This window comes from Callorhinus ursinus, unplaced genomic scaffold (genome assembly GCF_003265705.2).
Source record: "Callorhinus ursinus isolate GAN/ISIS: 27379988/994484 unplaced genomic scaffold, GSC_fseal_2.0 scaffold68, whole genome shotgun sequence".
NCBI classification, from domain to species: Eukaryota; Metazoa; Chordata; class Mammalia; order Carnivora; family Otariidae; genus Callorhinus; species Callorhinus ursinus.
Genome location: NW_027397130.1, coordinates 2,569,059 through 2,586,630, shown reverse-complemented (window position 1 = coordinate 2,586,630; position 17,572 = coordinate 2,569,059). Strand labels below are relative to the sequence as shown.

Below are 17,572 nucleotides of genomic sequence, written 5' to 3'. Positions count from 1 at the left end.
TTCAGACAGACAGGTCCCACCCCGTTTCCCTGCACATCTGGGAGGGGTCCAGGCAACCCCATCTCAGGTGTAGAAGGCAGGGATTTGATAAGTCTCTATGTTACGCTGTGCTCACCACGAGGGTCACCATCTGTCACCCCACAATGCTATTACAATGCCATTGGCCATGTTCCGTACGCTGTATTTGCAGGCACTCCCAGTTTTAAAAAGTCTCCAGGGCCAGGACCCCACAGAGCCCCCTACCCCCCTTCTGTGTTCCTGCCCCGAGCAGGAGTCCTATACCTGGGATGCGGGCCCCCTTAAGGCAAGGGTGCAGGCCTGGGTTCAGATTCTGATGGTGGGGAGAGGCACTCCTGCGGCCTGGCTGGGCCCTCCCCGCCTGCTGCCCGCCCCCGCCCCCAGCTCACGCGCTCCCTGGGGGCCCCTCCTGCCACCAGCAGAGCTTGTCAAGCTTCCTGTGTATTTGCTGGGTGAGTTTTTGTGACGAGCATCTGTCAGGCAGCCCGGGTCTCCCCCTTCCTGGCCCCACCGGGTCCTGAGAGGGCAGGGGCGGGGGTGGGGCGCTGGGGAGAGGCTGTGTGGGGGAGGGGCGGAGTGCCGCCAGCAGCCTGTCCCGTGGCTCCCAATCTGTCTGTGACACTTCTGCGGGTGAGCAGCTCCCCTTCCCCTCCTTTCTTGTCTGAAAACACATCCTTTACCTGGCCTGGGAGTTTGCTGTACAACAGGCTGCTGCTAGTCTCCCGGCGCGGGGCGCTGAGAGCCCCGTGTTAGAGCTGAGGACCCAACCCCGTGTTAGAGCTGAGGACCCAACCCCGGGAGGCCTGCGACAGAGCCCGAGCTCTCACTCCGCACCCCCGCAGCACCGCTCGCGGCGCCCCCCCCCCCACGGCATGCCTCCCGCGGCCCACTCCCCCCCCCCCGCCCCCGCGCCTCCTGCGGCACCCCCCGAGGCACCCGCCCCCGCGGCACGGCCCAATGGTACCCCCCCTGCGGAACACCCCGCGGCACGCCCCCACGGCACCCCCCGCCGCAGGGCGGGTGTGAAGCATCGCCTCTGTTCCTTCAGAATGGACTCCTCGCTGCCGGGCCCTGTCCCCGCTTCTGCCCCCTGGGACCGCTGGGTTCCCGGGGGGCCCATCCTCTTTCCCCTTTTCTCAGAACCACTCTCTCTGCCCCAAGGGGGACTCTGAAGCTAGTGGCCCCCCCTTCCATCAGAGCTGCCCCTTGTCACCAGGCCCCTGCCCCCTCCCCGCACCGAAGGACCCAGCCCCGTGGTGCATCCCACCTGCTGGGTCCCTGCTCATGGGGCTTGGAGCCTGTGCGGTCTCTCAGCAGCCGCCTGTGAGCAGCGCTGGGAGCTGGCCCTCCGCAGCCTGGGTGGTCTGAAGGGGGCTCGCGGGCTTCCCCCTGCTGGGGGCTGCGGTTCCAGCAGGGGAGGCGAGGCCGGTGAGCCCCTCTAAGGGCCGGGGGCCTCTGTCCTCTGGCTCGGGATCACACTTCTGTGTGTGTCATAGAAGTGTCCTGCACTGTCACAAGGGCCTAGAGACGGGGAGGCCTCCGCCTGAGGTCACACAGCAAGTTCAGTGCCCACGGCCTGCTCCTCACTGCCTGGGAGGGCATGAGGGAAATTCCAGGGAGAGAATGGGTGGCTCAGGTCAGGTCTCAGTAAACAGAGACTCAAGGTCCTGTCTGGACAGTGCTCAGTGTGTCCCCTCCCTGGGGAAGGACAGTCCAACGCCCTTGGCCAGACACTATCCAAGCATGGGGAAAGAAGAATCAGAAAGACCTGGGCACTTGCTGAGTGACCTTAGGCCAATGACTTAACCTCTCTGTTTCCCCCTCTAAGAACTAGGTCAAACCAGCACCGCCCCCATCTGGCTGCTGTGAGAATTGAGGGCCATGCTACACGGAAAGGTCCTGCAGGTAGGTGACGCGAATGCTGGGCCCCTGGGATTCACGAGCCCACCCCCCCGGGCCTGCCTCGCCCGCGCTGGGTTCTCTGTGTCCGGGCCAAGTAGCGTTGCTGGCAGGTGGCGAGTTCTCCATTCTGGGGGGCATTCCAGGCAACAGGACGTGGCCTGGAGGGTGGAACCCAGCCTGGAGTTGCCGGCCTCCCCAGGGAAGGCTCCTCACTGCCAGGGGACAGGTCAGCAGTGCCCCACCCCTGCCAGGCGCTTCTCTTGCAGAGAGTCACAGGGGCAACACCGACTGGACAGGGAGGCCCATTTACTCCAAGCACAGAAGAAAGCTGCTGCTGGTCAGGTCCAGAAGCCCAGGTGCCTGCCTGTCCAGGGCCAGGGCCGGGGGCCCGAGGGAGGGTGGGCGGGCTGCTGGATGGAGGAGCCCAGGGGGTACCGCGGCTGCACTCAGAGCATGCCTCGTCGTCGTCCACGGCTGCCCTGCAGTCTGGCTCCTCCCGCTCCAGCTGGACCAAGCCAAGTCGACCAAGGGCCAAAGAGCACCATTGACTCACATGAGGGACCCCTCCAAAATCTTGATTTCAAGAGAAAAGGGGCCCGGGAGCCGTGAGTCCTCATGACAAGGGGTATTGGCCAGGCTCCGGGGCCATGGCTGGGGCCCAACTCTGGACTCGGAGGAGGATTTACCCAAGGTGAGCATGGGCAGCTCTCACGGTGGGGCCTGACCCTGCAGGGGGAGGTCAGGGCTGTGGGCCTTACTGACAGGCCGCACCCCGGCGCTCAGGGAAGTCCAGGTCCCCGGGGGCTCTTCCAAGGTCTCTGGAGGAGGGTGAGGGGCATGGTGCATGTTTGGTTTGCACAGAGACTGTCAGCTGTGTACAGACGGACACCAAGGGGAAGGCTGAGTGGGCAGAGGAGCGAGGGGCCAGGTCTCTGGGGCGCGGGCCGAGGTGCCCTAGCCTTAGGCTGGCTCCCAGGGGCGGGGCTGGGAGGGATGCGGGGGCCAAGCCGGAGGCCAGGGTGCTCGGAGGGCACTGGGGCCAGACGCCCACCCTGCCAGAGGCTTGGTCTGTCCCAGCCTCCTGCCCTCGGCAGGTGTGCCGGGGGCAGGTCGGCGCGCAGAACTCTCCTGTAGGTGTGGCCGTGCACCTTCCTTTCCAGAGCCTCCTGGGGGTTCAGTGTGTTTTCTTCTTCTGGCCCTCGGGTTTCGCTGGGGTTGACTCTTTGGCAAGGCTGCCAGCTTGCACAGTGTCCTTTTAATTAGATTCTCCCAAATTCCCTCTGTTACTGGGTTATTAATATTTATCTGGAGCACACCTGATATGATTAGATCGGTGGGCCCGGGGGTGGGAGAGGTGGGGGTGTCGGGGGCAGCCCCTCCTTTCCCCTTCCCCTCCCCCCTCTTCCCGGAGCCCTCCCACCCCTCACATCCCCTCCATTCCCTGAGTGGTCTCCCCCCAGGAGCCCCCCAGCTCCTGTCCTGGGCGCCGCCCCCCTCGGTGCCCCTCCCTGCCCACATGGGGGCTCTGAGTGTACACCCGGCTGGCGGCGGCGCGGATCCCCACGCGGAGAAAAGGCCCGCTGGGTGTGAAATCAAAAGACACAGCAACAAAGCCCCTTCTACAGAAAATGGGATAGCTCCGAGTGGTGCGGGCGCTTCTAGGGAAATGGGAATCAGTGCAGAGGATTATTTTTGAGGTCGAGTGGCCCCACTGTGCCCACACGTGCCTCCTCGTGCCCTGGGCCCCAGTGGGGCTGGCCGCGCGGGGACCCTAGCTCCCAAGGGCTGGAGTGGGTGGGAGGCTCTGGGAGGCCAGTGGGCCGAGGCAGGGACGTGAGTGTCCGCCCTCCTGCCTCCGTCCTGGGGCAGAGGGGGCGGCAATACCCGGTGAGAGGCCCAGGCTTTGCAGGGACGTGACCGTGCGGCTGGATCCCACGGCCAGGTCTGCACCCGGCTTCATGAGGACAGCGGAGGAGCTGGGGGACGCAGGGGCAGCCTGGTGACCAAGCTACCTGGTGTCTAGGGCTTTGGAACTTGCTTTCTAGAAAGGAAAACACCCCTCGGGGAGGGGGGTTCCAGTCCTGTCTGGTCCTCCGAGATCTCCTAGGTACCCATCCACGGCTGGGGGTACGGAAGTCACAGGGGTCTGTGGGACTCTTTCTGGAGCAGTGTCCCTTCTAATCATTAACCAGATTGTGGGGGGCCAGGAGCCCACTCTACAAGCTGACCTTGGCATTCCGGCCGAGTCTGTGCAGGGAACCAAGAACTGCATTCCAGACTGTAAGCCTCCCATCCTTTCCGGGACCTGGGAACTCTCCGGGGCTGCCCTGGAGGCTGCAGTCTGGCCCAGAGGGCGGAGGGCAGTGGTCCTACAGGTAAGACTCTTATCTGCAGAATCCTTCACCGAGGAGGGGAGATGAGGAGGGCTGGGGAAGCTGCAGGCTAGAAGTGAGGGGGACCCAGTCCCAGCCTTGCTGAGCCGTCCCACCCGCAGTCACCTGAAGACGACCCCGTGGGGGCAGCGCCTCTTTCTACCTGCCCTAACTGGAGTCCAGCTTCTGGGCCTCATGCACCCTGAAAGACCCCATCCCTGTCAATAGCAGTGAGGTGTGCATCCCAGGCACAATGTAGATGAACTAGTTTCTCTATCTCAACCCCCTGCAAAGCAAAGAGTCCACTTCCCCTGGAAATACCCTCACCCCAGACACCCCCCACCCCCTCCTCGCCACTCTGCTTCAGGTTGGCCGGCTCTGTGACCTAAAAGTTCACCCCTATATATCTGCCTGGCTCAGGTGGCCATGTAGCCCAGCTGTGCAGTAAGACCAAGAACTGGGGGAAATTCCCATCTAAATTAATCATTTCACAGAACCTGGGGATTTATCAGCACAACGAGAAGACGCAAGCGCTCTGAAAGAACATGCTTGGAAATAGGACTGACCCTGCTATTTGGGTAGGTGGCTGGAATTCTCCCAGAGGGCACCTGCCCAGAGGGTCTGGGGGTCACCGGCACTTTCCTTCTCAAGTTTTCCTGTAAGGACAGAGGTGGGCAGAATAGAGGGTGGGGCCAGATACCTGGGAACTGCCCCCTGGGGGGGGATGCCATCAAGGGTCACCCCGTCTGCCACCCACCCCACACTCTTTGCTCCTGGTTGGTTTTTGGACTCAGCTAGTTGTTTGTCAAGGATACTTGGGTTTCCTTTTGCAGGACACTGGGACCGTGTATCCGAAAGCTGGCTTCCAGTTGAGCTAACACAGAAAGCCAGAGCACTCCAGCCTGTCCCCCCAAACCCATCCTGCACTTGTGCGCCTTGTCGGGTGAGGAGCCCAGTGGGGGACAGGCTTCCCCCACCAACACCGAACTGCACACCAGGAGTCCACACAGTTCCTGAAGGCAGAGTGGTGGGACACTGAGGGGTCAGCCACTCGGGGGTAACCCTCTCAGAATCTTCCACCTGACTTCTCAAAGCTGGCGTCCGGATTCTGACCACAGGTGTCCAGTGAGCCCGATCCAAAGCTCTGACCTCCCACCCCGGAAGGACTCCCCGGCCCTCGCCCATCGCCGTTTTCTACCATTAGATTTTAAAACTGCCGGACCATTGAGCTCACTCATCACGAACTTGTGGCCACAAGGACCCTTGGTATCTTTTTCTATTGTGCGTAGTCATGGCCAGGAATCAATGAACTTTATCAGTAGACCTCACATCTGGTCCTTGGGGAAGGCTTCCCATTTTGTTGCACTGCACGTGTCTCTCCTGGCTTGAGGGGGTTCTGAACCCGAGGGGCTGCTGTCCCCGGTCCGCGGCACTCGACCCCTGCTGCAGCATCCTGATTTCAGCACCCAAACATCAACTTGGAAAATCACTAAGCCATTCTCTCCAACGACTCAAAATAAAAAGCGCCCTATTTTGTTCAGTGTCAAATTGCTGATGGGAGAGCTGCGGTGGCTTCTGACCTGTCAAGCAGATGTATTATCATAGACAGAGACCGAGTGGCCTATTTTCAAGCCACTTTGTCTAAATTACAGTCCACGCACCAGGAGCCCAGAGATCTGAGCTCTCTCCTGTGATGCAGGGGGAAGCAGGTGGGGAAGGGGGCTTCTGGGGTGTCCCAGTGCCAAACCTGGTGGGGCTCACGAGCCCACCGGCAGGTGTCTTCCCGTCTGCAGAGGGCGTGAAAGTGACTGCGCAGCCCTGCTCCCCCTGCAGCCCCAGATGGACACGTGCCCACAGGCAAGGCTCACACATGCCCTTCAATCGCGAGGTCGCTTGTGTGGTTGATGCGTAGGGACAACTGTCCTCTGCTCTCGCTGCACTTTCCTTGCAAGCCTGGTGCCCTGTCATCTCCAGGAGGTTTTTTTCTCAGTGGTGGGAAGGGCCTGCAGCCACCCTGCAGCCCCCTCCCCCCCCCCGGGGGGCAGGGTCCGTCCTGAGGCCCGGTGCTCCCAGAGGCGCGGGAGGCAGCTTGAACCCAGGAGTGAAGGGGGCTGGCGGGGGGTCTCCCGCTCCGTGTGTGGAGGGGCCGCTGGTCTGGAGGCTTCCCCTCCCCGGGACAAGATGCCCACACTGGTGCCTCAGCCAGAGAATAGAGCTAGACCTCACGGGCTTCCTTGGGCTTGGACTCAGGGCGGCTCCGTGGCCACAAAGGGCCAGGAGTAGAAAGCGCCCTGTGTATTTGGCGCGAGTCCCCTCCCATCCCTGCTCACTGCATGTCCTTAGGTGGGTGGGTGGGGAAGGACAGACACCAGGAATGACAGACTGAACTGGTCCCCGGGGCTCCTGATGTGACATGTCTGGCTCACCTGGGGCTCTGAGGTAAGAGTCACACCTGTGGAGAAGCGTGGGGGGAGGCCGTTCACACACAGGGTGCCTCCGGTTTGCCCCGTGGGCCCCGAAGGCGTGGGCAACTGACCAGCCTGTCCTTGCTCCCTGGAGGGTTTGCAGGACACATATATGCTTGTCCCAGAAACCCCAGCCACCTGCTGTCCTCGCTCAGGCCCTGGGGCAGGTCCACAGTACAATGGCACCAGGCCTCCCTACAGGATGGCCACTCGAGGTGAATGAGACCCCCAGGAACATCCCCTCCGTCGCTAGCAGGGGTAGAAATGTCGTGCGGTGTGGACGGCTGTCTATACCGCAGTAGAAGCCGGTCCCAGGCCAGGTCCTTGGGACCACAGGAAAGCAGAGGGCTGGGCCCTTCCGGGGCTGGCCCTGAAGAGCCTGGCTCCCTGGGCATGTCCCCTTGGCTGTCCCTGTAGCCGTGACTACTGGGTTGTTATTTAGGGGAGGACAGAGCGGAGCAAAGACAAACATCCTGCTGGTACATCCTGGTTGGACCAGACCCAGGGAGCCAGTCGCCCTACAGGTTTGAAAAGCCCTTCTGGGTGGGGCTGGGGACAGTCCTCAGCCCTATGGTGGGGGTTCCCTCTGTGGGACTGAGCTGTGGGGTCTGCACCATCCCTTCCGGAAGATGAGCTGCTCTCGCCCCTGGGTTCCAGGCACCATCTCTGCCTGCTTCAGGTTCCAGGTTAAGGCAGGGGCTGGCTTTCCAGCATGATGGGGAATTAGCACATCCACCCCCCAAAAAGGACCAAGGTTTCCCTACGTGGTGCCACCAGCCATGCAGGGCTGATGCATCGCCTGCCCTGCTGCCCCCGCCCAGCCAGCCTCAGGCAGGGGCACCCCTGGCATGCAGATGGGCTGACGAAGCTCTCAGACATCTCGGCCAAGGCCAGGCAGGTGGAGGGTGAGGCGGGCCCTGCAGACATGAGACACCCAGCTGTGCAGACACCCAGGAGAGCTTCGCACTTGCCCTCCGCCCCTTGCAGACAAAGAATGGAAAGGTACACACAGAACAGTGGAAAACCAGCTTGAATTCCAAAGGAGCTGCCATGAGGGCTGGGAGCCCGTTACCCTACCACCGTGCTCCAGGAGAACCGAGAGCAACCCCCAGCCTCCCCTTGCCCACCCTCCCACAGTGCCCGGGCCTGGCCCCGCAGCAAGGCTCGGAGGGCTCGGAGGGCTCATGAGGTGAGAGGAGCTGACACAGCTTCTCAGCTTCATGCCCCCCACCCCCCTGCAACAAGGTCAAATTCACCTTGTTTGCCTCCTTACAAAAGTTCTCAAATGCAAGACTCCAGCTTTTCCTGAAATCGGAGCCCTGGCAGCTGGGTCTCAACAAAACACCGTGTGTGCTTCCAGGCGCTGGGGCCAGTCTAGGGGCCCCCACTTGCTGGGGGTTCATAGGCCCTCCCCAGCCTTTCATTAAATCCCCCACCGACCTCTCCAAGGCAGAGGCAGGAGCCACCCTTGCTCCTGGCCCTGGCCTGCCCTCCTGCACCCCCTGTACCCCCGACCATTTGCCCCTTCCCCTCCCCCATCATGGAACCCCCAAGAAGCATCTGCGGGCCTTCCTTGCACTTCCGTGGGGGGCCTTCTGCGCCGAGCACCAGAGCCTGCCGCGTGTGGGCCTAACAAACCCCACCAGACCTTCTGGAGGTGCCGAATAGCATCCATTTGTCATCAGTGTGATTTTATTTACTTTTTAAGGGGAATCCATGAGAGCTGGAAACACTTTTTGGGTCATGGTGACCAGGGGGTTGTGGTGACCAGTGCTGGGCCGGGGGCAGGGCTAGACTGACAGGTAGCTGTAGTCACAAAACGGAACAAAACACAGAGAAAGAACTGCTTGCCATGGACAACAGTAATCTGTTGATAATGGTGGATGTTTCGTTAAAATTTTCCTTCAACCGCAAAGCCCTGCCCTCTAAGCAGAGGTGCTGGAGGGAAGAGAGCCCTGTGGTTGAGCTCTCTTTGAATCTGGAAGGTTCTCTTCCCACCTAGAAATTCAATGCGATGTAATTAAAGGGCCCGATGCCTGCAGGTTGTGTGCACCCCTGCCCTGCTCCCTGGAGGCCCAGGGAGGCCCCTCCCCGGGTCCAACAGCACTGACCCAGGAGGCCAGAGTCCTCGCTTGGGTGGTTTTCACAGCGGAGGGGGAAGACCTTGCACGCATGGACCACATTCCCGCTGAAGAGATGAACATCTTGCAGGGGCGCTGAGGTTATGGATCATGGTTGACTTTTCTTGGTGGCAGGAGTGGGGCGGCATGGGGTGAACGTTAGAGAAGAGGCACAGAGAGGTTTCCCGTCGGCCGGGTATTCGCAGCAAGGTGGGCATGAGAGGGAGTGGGTTTTTGCTGACTTCTGAAGTTGGGAGAGCTCCGGAGTCGGGGGCACGCTGCCGCTCTTGGGCAAAGCTGCTGAAGGCCAAGGCCGGTGGTCTCTTCCCTGAGTGGCGGGTGACGGCCCAGGGGGCTTGGTAAACCACCCCTCAGGAGAGCTTTCACACCGACCATCAGTGGGGTGCGTGGGTGGGCGTCATCCTTCTCATTCTACAGGTGGGGAAACTGAGGCTCAACACTGCTCATCCCCTAGGGGGCGCCCTGGTCTCAGCCTTCACAATTAGGAAGGACAAAAACTGGTTAGTTTGGGGGCCATTCCCTTTGAGCCAGGAACATTCAGAGACAGAATGTTTCCACTTTAAGGGACAACCTTGTCGTGTGGCTTAGAAACACAGGCCTAATGGGATCCTAGGCTGTCTGGCTCCCTAGAATCTCTGGGGATGTGGCATGTCCAGCCTCGGGTCCCTCCCTTGGCCTCGGGCCACCTCCTCTGGCTCAGTCCACACCCCTGCACATGTGTGTGGGTCTTCCCGGGGGGAACGCCTCTTCCTTTCTCCCTACGGGGCGGCCACCGGGGGCCTCTGCTGGGCAGACAGACTGGAAGAAGTTTCCTTTTCTTCGCCGGGTGAACCCTGGTGTCCCTGACACCCGCCAGCCTCCCTGCAGGGGAGGGAGGCCAGATGGAGGACCGAGGCTTCCGCGGGGCACTGCCCTGAGCAGACTCCCATCATCCCGAGGACTGCCACAGACGTCTACCAAAAAGAAATGGCCACCAGAGCTTGCAGGGACCTCACAAAAACCGAGGGGGAAGCCACAGAGCACCACCCCCCACCACGAAGGCCCCCAGTCTTTGCCCCATTTCCGTACGTCCACCTGTCGAAGATCAGTGTGGCTGACCTCTGCCAGCCACCGCCACTTAGCCTGGGAGAAGCCTCTGTCTTAGGACCAGAAGCTTCGTCCTGTCCAGATGCCCGCCCCGGATGGGGCTTCAGGCTGGGCTCTTACAGAAAAACTCAAAGGACACGTGCCTGAAGTCAGGATTTGAAAACCTGCATGCTGCCTGACGTCTGCAGCAGACCAGGACAACATGCCTACTGATGGCGTGCAGACAGGGCTGGTGTGCATGTGCGCGCCAATGGAGCTAGGCCTCCCCTCCTGGACTGCAGACCCCCCCTTCTGCAGAGGTGGGCTGGGGCCCCTCCCCACCCCATCCATTCCACCCCCACTGATGGGCTCAAGGACACCAATTCCCACAACTTGTGGATTCCAAGTCTTCCTGGCTGGGACTCGAGCTGGAGCCTTCTGGAATAGCACACTGTTCTCTGCACCTAACCAGGCCCCAACCCCGCCACCCTATGCATCCCCCACCCTCCCGGGACCCAGCATCCTCCTGCCACCCCTTCTTCCCTGGGAGCGTGAAACCTCCCTGGGCCGGCGAGCCCCTGCCATGCTGCCCCGTCTATGCCAGGAGGAGCATATCAAAGGCTCCCTCTCTTCCCAGGGGCCCCGGCGACATCCTGGAACGTCAGCACAGACATTAGCGGTGGGGAAATTAAGTATGCATGCACACGCACACCAGCCAATAACATTAAGTGTCATTTAAAAAAAATGGGTTAAATAAGCAGCATCACCGAGGATGGCCGTGCCGGGCTGATTATCCCATATTTGCACGTTTGGGAGGTGGGAAGGCTAGAAGTCTAATGACGGAATTATCACCCTAATGCCTTTTGCTGGCTGGGAATAATCCTGGGGCTGCAGGGTTTTTGGCTGGTTTCCTCTAATTGCACCCAGATTAAGGGAGCCCTGCAAGGCAGGCCTTCCCCAGCCCTCCAGAGCCCACACAACCAGGTCTTCGGCTTCTGAGATTCTGGCTGCTCTAAGAGGCGTAGATCTCTGGGGCCCTGCTCAGCGCAGGGGTGTGAGGCGGGAGCAGTGAGGGCGGGGTGGCACTTGGTACGGGTCTTGGGGAGCTGTGGGAGCTGGGAGATTCAGCGTGAATGCTCTGTATCCAGGGTCCTCCAAAGTGAAGGGATCCCTGGACACCCCCCACCCCACATGCACAGCAGCCCAAAGGCACAAGGTATCTCAGAAAAATGCACGGCTGCTACCTCCTAGACAGGAGGGGCTGAGGAGCATCCTCTTGCCCCTTGGGCATCTCCTGCCTTCCCGGGAGAAGTCCTGCCCCTGACAGGAGAGCCCCAAAAGTTCCTGGAGGGGGTGGCAGCCGTACCCACAGTCCAGCTCCTCACCCTCTGAATTCCCAGCCCCCTGCCATCACTGTGCAGCGCCTCTTGCTAAAGGGAGGGGTCCACTCCCCCCACCTCTGGATGCTGAGTCCGGCCATGGGATTCGCTTTGGCAATGGGATGACAGCAGGAGTGGCCTCCCCCGAGGCTTAGGAAGGCACCTGTGCATTTCTGCTCTTGCGCTTTTATCTTGACCGGGGTGAGCTTGCAGCACGGAGGCAAGAGACGGTGCCAGGTCTGAGTTCTACACACGTGAGCAGCCCCTCTGGGATGTAACCATCAGCTGACCAGATATGGGAACACACCCAGCCAAGACCAGAAGTGCCCAGTCTAAACTGCTGACCCTGGACGGTGTGGGAGATGGGGCTGGGGGCTACTCATCACACAGCCCTGCTGCAGCGCGGTGGTTAACCAATACTCCTGTTCACAGGGAGGCGGTTTCCAGCGCAGGACCAGTGCAGCACCTTTTCCGCAGCAGACGGGGGCCAGCAGAGAAAGGCAATCCCCTTTTCCCAGACGCAGAGCAGGTGAGAAGTCCACCCCACCCAGCCTGGACCCTGTTGCAGGGCTGAAATGGCCAGCGCCCCACGATCTGGGGACTGAGGGGGCTCCAGGGGGCTCTCCCCAGAAGGCTCTGGGAACTCGGAGATGCTGGAGGACTTTAGCTCATGGAGAATAGACAAGCTTCGAAGGAGGAGGCCGGTAACTTCCTCTCTTCTGTCGATAAACATCTTTTTAAAGTGGCACCGGCAGCGTGGCTCACTCTCCAGGGAGAGGAGTGGAGAGCAGGAAGAAGCCTCCGTCGAGGTGCTGCAGGAGGCTTCGGGGAAGGATTCAAGCCTTTGTGAGCCCACCAGCTCAAGAAGTGGCTTTCTGTGCAGATGGCTGGATGCTTTCCAGCTGGTCGGGAGCTCCCACGCCCTCCTCTGTCCGTCTCCCTAAATCCCAGAAGGATCCCCCGACAGGAATCTTCTGGAGGTGGGAGCGGTGTCCTGAGTGCTGGCTACATTATGGGGTCGCCGCTGCGCCATGCTACCTGAGAAGGCCCCCGGTCACACGGTGCAGGCCCTGCAGGGAAGCGGGGGTCCTTCCAGGCCTCTTGGATGCTTCTGTCTCGGGTGCTCAGCTAATGCAGTCCCACTTCCCTCAGACAGAGGAGATTTCGTCGGCGCCCACACAGCCCAACCCACGCGGCCCCCAGCAGACTGCTGTGTTGGGTGAGCTTGACCTTAAACAGAGATCCTCAGGGAGAACCATCCCCCGCAACTACGGGAGAGGGGTCCAACAACCCCCAACAGCCTGAGGCTCGGGCTCAGCGGCAGGCAGGTTCTTTCACATACCAGGAGTATAAAATGTGTAAACGGACACTGAAGAGCCCCCAGCCTCTCAGACCCTCAGGCTGCTCCTACACCTGTCTATCGTGAAGTCACCGGGATTTTTCTTTTTCTTTTTTTTGCAGACATCTTCATGAAACTGTGCAAAGTTGAGACTGGCCCGCTCAGAAAACGGGGCCTGATAAGGAGGCGTGTCCAGCTTGCAAAGATGTCCCTGGCCTGGATGGGGCCCCCTTCTGCTCTGCAGTCCCTGTGCTGCAGCGGGAGCAGGCCTTTCTCGCTGCCTGGCAGTGCCGCCCGGTGCTGATGCCGCGGCGGAGTCCCTGAGGCACGCCGAGACCCACCACGGGCAGGCAGCCCAAGAAGCCAGCCAGCCTGCCTCTCCAGGCCGGAGGGCCGCGCGCTCCGGCCCCACTGTTCTGGGAGGTGACTTTTCTCTGGGTAGCTGGTGGGCCTTACTTCAGTCACTTCGAGACTCTGCTTACGTCATTAATATGAAAATGTTCCCTTCCTGTCGCCCCAAGTCTTTTTCCTTATGTTTCTCTACCATCCCCCGTCCCCTCCCACGTGCCCAGGACCACTGCGGAGGTCCCCTCCAGCTTCGTCCAGTGCAGGGAGCCCCACCTATCTGCGGAAACCGAAGCCTTCCCGAGGCACCTTTGGGCCCTTCTTGCCGTCTCTGGGGGGCTTGGGCGAAGGCGTCTCCACCGTGCCCCCGTAGGGACAGCTCTCCGAGCCCGGGTGGTGGCCCGTGCATTCCACAGCGGGCATGTATCCGCTGTCCCACATGCCGGTCCCACACAGCTTACACAGGTCGTGCAGGCTGCAGGGGATGCGGGGCAGGAGACGGAACTGGTGCAGCAGGCTGCGGGCCTGCAAAGGGAGAATGGGGGTGGGGGTGGGGCAGGCTCCCAAAGGCCTTCATCCGAAGGGTGAGCAGGCTGGCCAAGGGCGGCCCAGGGGCCCGCCTCAGGGGCAGTCCCTGCCCTTGGGTCTGTCCCCTCCGACTCAGCCCCCAGCTAGGATGCCCCAGCGCTCCGGCCGCCCCGCGGCTCGGCCTTTCAGCCTCTGCGGGCTCCGTTCCCGCTGTAGTGGGCAGCGCTGTGCCCACTTCCTACCCATGAGACCGCTGGCCCCTGCGTCGCTCCTTAAAGCTCCCGAAGACCACTACAGAGCTTTCACATGCGGCATCGCAGGCAGGAGGCTGGGAAGTGGGGTGTGGCCAAGCCTAGCGTGGTGCCCCTTCCTTCCACTAGCCTTGGATGAGACAGGGCGGCCCTCCCCCAAAGCTGCCTTCTCAATCTGCCTGGCTCTGGGCTGTGAGTGAGGTAGGTGCCCCAAGGTGGCGGGGGCGGGGGGAGGGGCTGTCAACGAAGACGGATAATTTGTTCATTCCACGCAGCAGAGGAGGTTCTGGTGTCCGGGCCTGATGGTGAACTAGCTCTGTGCAGCGGCCTCCGCAGGGAGAGCCCCCAGGCGCACACGGGGCGGGGCCTGCGTCCAAGCCTTGGGGCGTGGGCGGGGCTCTGTGGCCAAGGGGTGGGGCTCTGCAAGCCTGGTGGGTGGGGACACTTGGGGGAGGGGCAGGCACTCACCTTCCTGAGAACGAGCTCCCCGTTCATGTGCATGGCCAGGTTTCCAAAGTGCAGGAGCATCTGGTCGGTGGCCAGCTGCTGCTCAATGACATCATCCCCGTAGATGGCCACGATGGCCACGCAGATGAAAAGGTGGAAGTAATCCGTCTGAGGAGGAGGAGAGCAGGGTTCAGATAAGGCCCCAGGTGGAGGCTGAGCGCAGAACTGTGGGGTGAGGCTGTCTGGGCTCGTGTGGTCCTGGGCAAGCCGCCAGCCTCTTTCATCCTGTTTCCCCACCGCACACGGGCCACGGTCAGTACCTACACCCAAAGGCTGCTGTGACATGCAAAGGGGACAAACTCGTGCTACCCATGGGCTGCTGCTGGGGAGCCCTCTGGGTGCATTCCGTCACAGCGTCCTCTGAGGGCTGGTGCACGCTCATTGTGAAGTCTATTCATAAAGGCGCTGAGAAGAGCTCGTAAAGGTGCACGCAGAGGCTGGGTGCGAATATGCCCCAGTGGGTTGTGGAACAGGCCAGCGAGAAAGAACTTTCTGGCAGTTACCCTCTGGTCAGTGTCTTCCTCCCTCCAGGCTGAACATCCCAACTCTTGTCCCAGAGATGACCCCTAGGTTTGTTGCTAAGAAATCAAGAAGATCCTAACAGAGAGGAGCAAGACAGCTTCCTGACGGCCCCCACGGAGGGGTTACCATGATCCGGCTGTCTTTCACTATCTCTTCAAGGACTCCACCGGGGACCCTGCTGCCCTCCTTGGAGACCACCTCACACCACTGCCCAGCAACACCAGGCACGCAGCAGGAAGCCGGCGCTCCGTCGGCTGGCATTTGACTGGGGCGCATCCTGTGTGTTCCCCTGCCCGGATGTTTGGAGGGGGCGCTGCCTTTGACTCACACTGGCCCCCGAGGGCAGAGGAAGAGTAAGGAGCAGCAGGAAGCCCATGTTTAGTCTCCCAATGTCGACTGGCCCGCCAGACGGAACAGCTAGGCTGGCCGGGCGGAGCCCACAATTCCTCTGAGGTCAGAGTCAGCAATGCCCCGTGCCCTGCCTGCTCTGGACAGAAACGTCCCCCAGGCTGTGGGGCCCCGGGCTGCCTGCCCCCTTCCTGTGAACTAATCCGGAATGGATTTGTTCTTGCTTTGGCTCAGAACGCTCTGGCCCGGGGTGGGAGACAGCAGGATTCCGGGAAGGGGGGTGTGCAGCTCCTCTCAGAGACAAGTGTGTGGGGAGGAAGGGGTGAGGCATGTCCCACACAGGGCTGGGCAGCAGGACAAGACTAATTCCACTCACGGGACAGGCCTGGGGCAGTCCAGCCCCCACAGACACATGAGTAGTAAACAGAATAGAGCCTTTCTCTCTGAGGGATCACTTCAAAAGAGCCCCCCCCCCATGGCCCTCACTCCTGAGGAAGTAGCCTACACCCACCCCCCCGCCCCTCCCCACCCCTGCGCCACTAATGTCATCAAGGGGCAGGGCCCATGTGGCCCAATGTGGTCCGGCACACTAATCCAGGACAGGCAGCAGGGCCAGACCCGGGCCAGGGGGCGGGTCAGGGGCCCGGGCAGGCGGGTCCGGAGATGGCTTGGGGCACCAGTGCGGCTTCCTGGGACTTGCCGCCCTCAGAGAAGCTCCTCCTGCAACACCAGCAAGAGTGCAGCCGCCGGTTCATGTGTCTGCGGGTTGGCCGGGCGTCCCATCGACCTCCGAGGCCTGTCTAATGGAAGCTGCCGGCTTCCACAGCGAGAACAGAGCCGGCTCTTGCAGAAAGGATCCTGGCCACCTCCCGGATGTGTCAATACTATTTTTTTTTTTTTTAAGGCTGATGGATCCAGAGAGACTTGCGCATCCTTCAACATGGCCAGCTTGTTGCTAAGTTGGCTGTTAAAGCCACGGGCCAGGGACGCACGCTCTTGGGGGCTTTGCAGTGGAAATCTGGGGAGGGATGGTGGGTCCTGGGCTCTCCGGAGGGGATGACAGGGACGCAGGGACTCTTTCCCTGCGCGGTCCTGAGCGAGCGGGGAAGGAGCGCCTGGTGGCCGGGGCTGCAGGGGGCCTGCTCACCCTCACCGATGTCACCCTCACACTGATTGGTTGTGGCAGCAGGGAGCCGGGCCCCAGGACGTGGTAATGAGCACAGTCAGTGGGCAATTCACATCTGTTTCAGTTACCTGGGAGGCGAGCTGTTGGTCTGAAGGCAGCCCCTGGGGACGACGAGAAGGCAGGGGCCTGGTGCGGTGCGGGTGTGTGGGTTATGGGGGCTGGGGCGCCCCCCGCAGGGTGCAGCCGCCTGGCCCTGGCTCACCTGGTAGTGGGCCCAGCAGGCCTCCCAGATGCGCAGCGCCTCGGCCTCGGGGAACTCGCGCTTGAAACACAGCAGCAGCCAACGGTGGCAAAAGAGCATCTGCAGGCCGTCCTCACCCAGCGAGACCAGGTGCTGGTAGAAGCGAAGGTGCGTCAGCCGCAGCAGCTCCCGCAGGTAGAGCTGGGGGTGAGGCCAGGACCAGTGAGCCCCCAGGCTCTGCCCAAGATGCCCACTCCCACTGAGGCCCTTCCTTGGGCCCCCAGCCCGAGAAGCATGCATGCCGAGCACGGGGCCTCCGTCGGCTGCGCCCGCACCGGCTTACGTTATTCTGCTGCTGGAGTCGGACTCACACCTGTCTTGGCTAGGTCATCCCAGATTTCAGACTGCTCTGGAGGCACAGCCCGGGGCAGGCAGAGCATGCTGCCCTGCTGTGGACCGGAGGCTCCCCGGGTCTCAGCCACCACACAGGGCGGTTTCTGCCGCTCCCTCCTCCTGGGGAGGGCGAGCAGATCATGCACGGAACTCCCAGTCCAACCACCTTCCCATCACCAAGACCCATCATCTTCCAGAGCTGACTTAGAGCAGGGAGGGGGCATTTCTGAACCTCAGGGTGCTCGTTTCCTGCACGTAAGGTCACCACCCAGTGACATGGGTGAGGGACGAGATCGAGGCTCCTTCTGGCAGCGCCCGGCTCAGGCTGCTGACTTCAGAGCCCTGAGAATATCCATCTCTGGCAGCTAATGAGTCACGGGGCCGCGTGCTGCATGAGCCCGTCAGGAGCCAAACACGTCAGACCCCATAATTACCTCCCCAGGTGCCGTGGAAACCTGACATCACAGGGCCAATGCAGAGAGGGGGCAGCTGGGGGTGGGGGGGGTGTGTGTTGGGGGGGGGACCTGGGGCAGGGCTCCGTGACTCACAGTCCCCTCCCACACAAGCAACCCATCATTCCCACCGGAGACAGCTGCTGGGGCCCTTGGAGGGGCTGAGTCTGAGGATCTC

General features: G+C 61.5%; 1 protein-coding gene and 1 long non-coding RNA gene across 8 annotated transcripts in view; one reads left to right on the top strand and one right to left on the bottom strand.

The window, feature by feature from the left end:
* Positions 1–565: 565 nt before the first annotated feature.
* Positions 566–5,829, top strand: LOC112814422 (uncharacterized). 3 transcript variants are annotated; one of them, XR_012376161.1, is made up of 7 exons: positions 566–648; positions 1,847–1,923; positions 2,187–2,276; positions 2,406–2,611; positions 4,113–4,295; positions 4,787–4,870; positions 5,126–5,829. It is a non-coding gene; the product is annotated as an uncharacterized lncRNA (long non-coding RNA). The 3 variants fall into 3 exon arrangements; XR_012376162.1 differs by lacking the exon at positions 2,187–2,276; XR_003205760.2 differs by lacking the exons at positions 2,187–2,276; positions 2,406–2,611.
* A 6,321-nt stretch (positions 5,830–12,150) lies between these two features.
* TBC1D16 (TBC1 domain family member 16) overlaps positions 12,151–17,572 on the bottom strand; it is a 71,128-nt gene continuing 65,706 nt past the window's right edge. For 4 of the 5 annotated variants that reach the window (XM_025859729.2, XM_073886155.1, XM_025859732.2 and 1 more), the window contains 3 exons: positions 16,571–16,750; positions 14,274–14,420; positions 12,151–13,551 (listed from right to left, as the gene is read on the bottom strand). In XM_025859729.2, coding sequence (XP_025715514.1) covers positions 13,303–13,551; positions 14,274–14,420; positions 16,571–16,750 — 576 coding nt within the window. In that variant the 3' untranslated portion in view covers positions 12,151–13,302. The remainder of the gene's footprint in view (positions 13,552–14,273; positions 14,421–16,570; positions 16,751–17,572) is intronic. The other variant, XM_073886156.1, reaches the window with a different exon arrangement.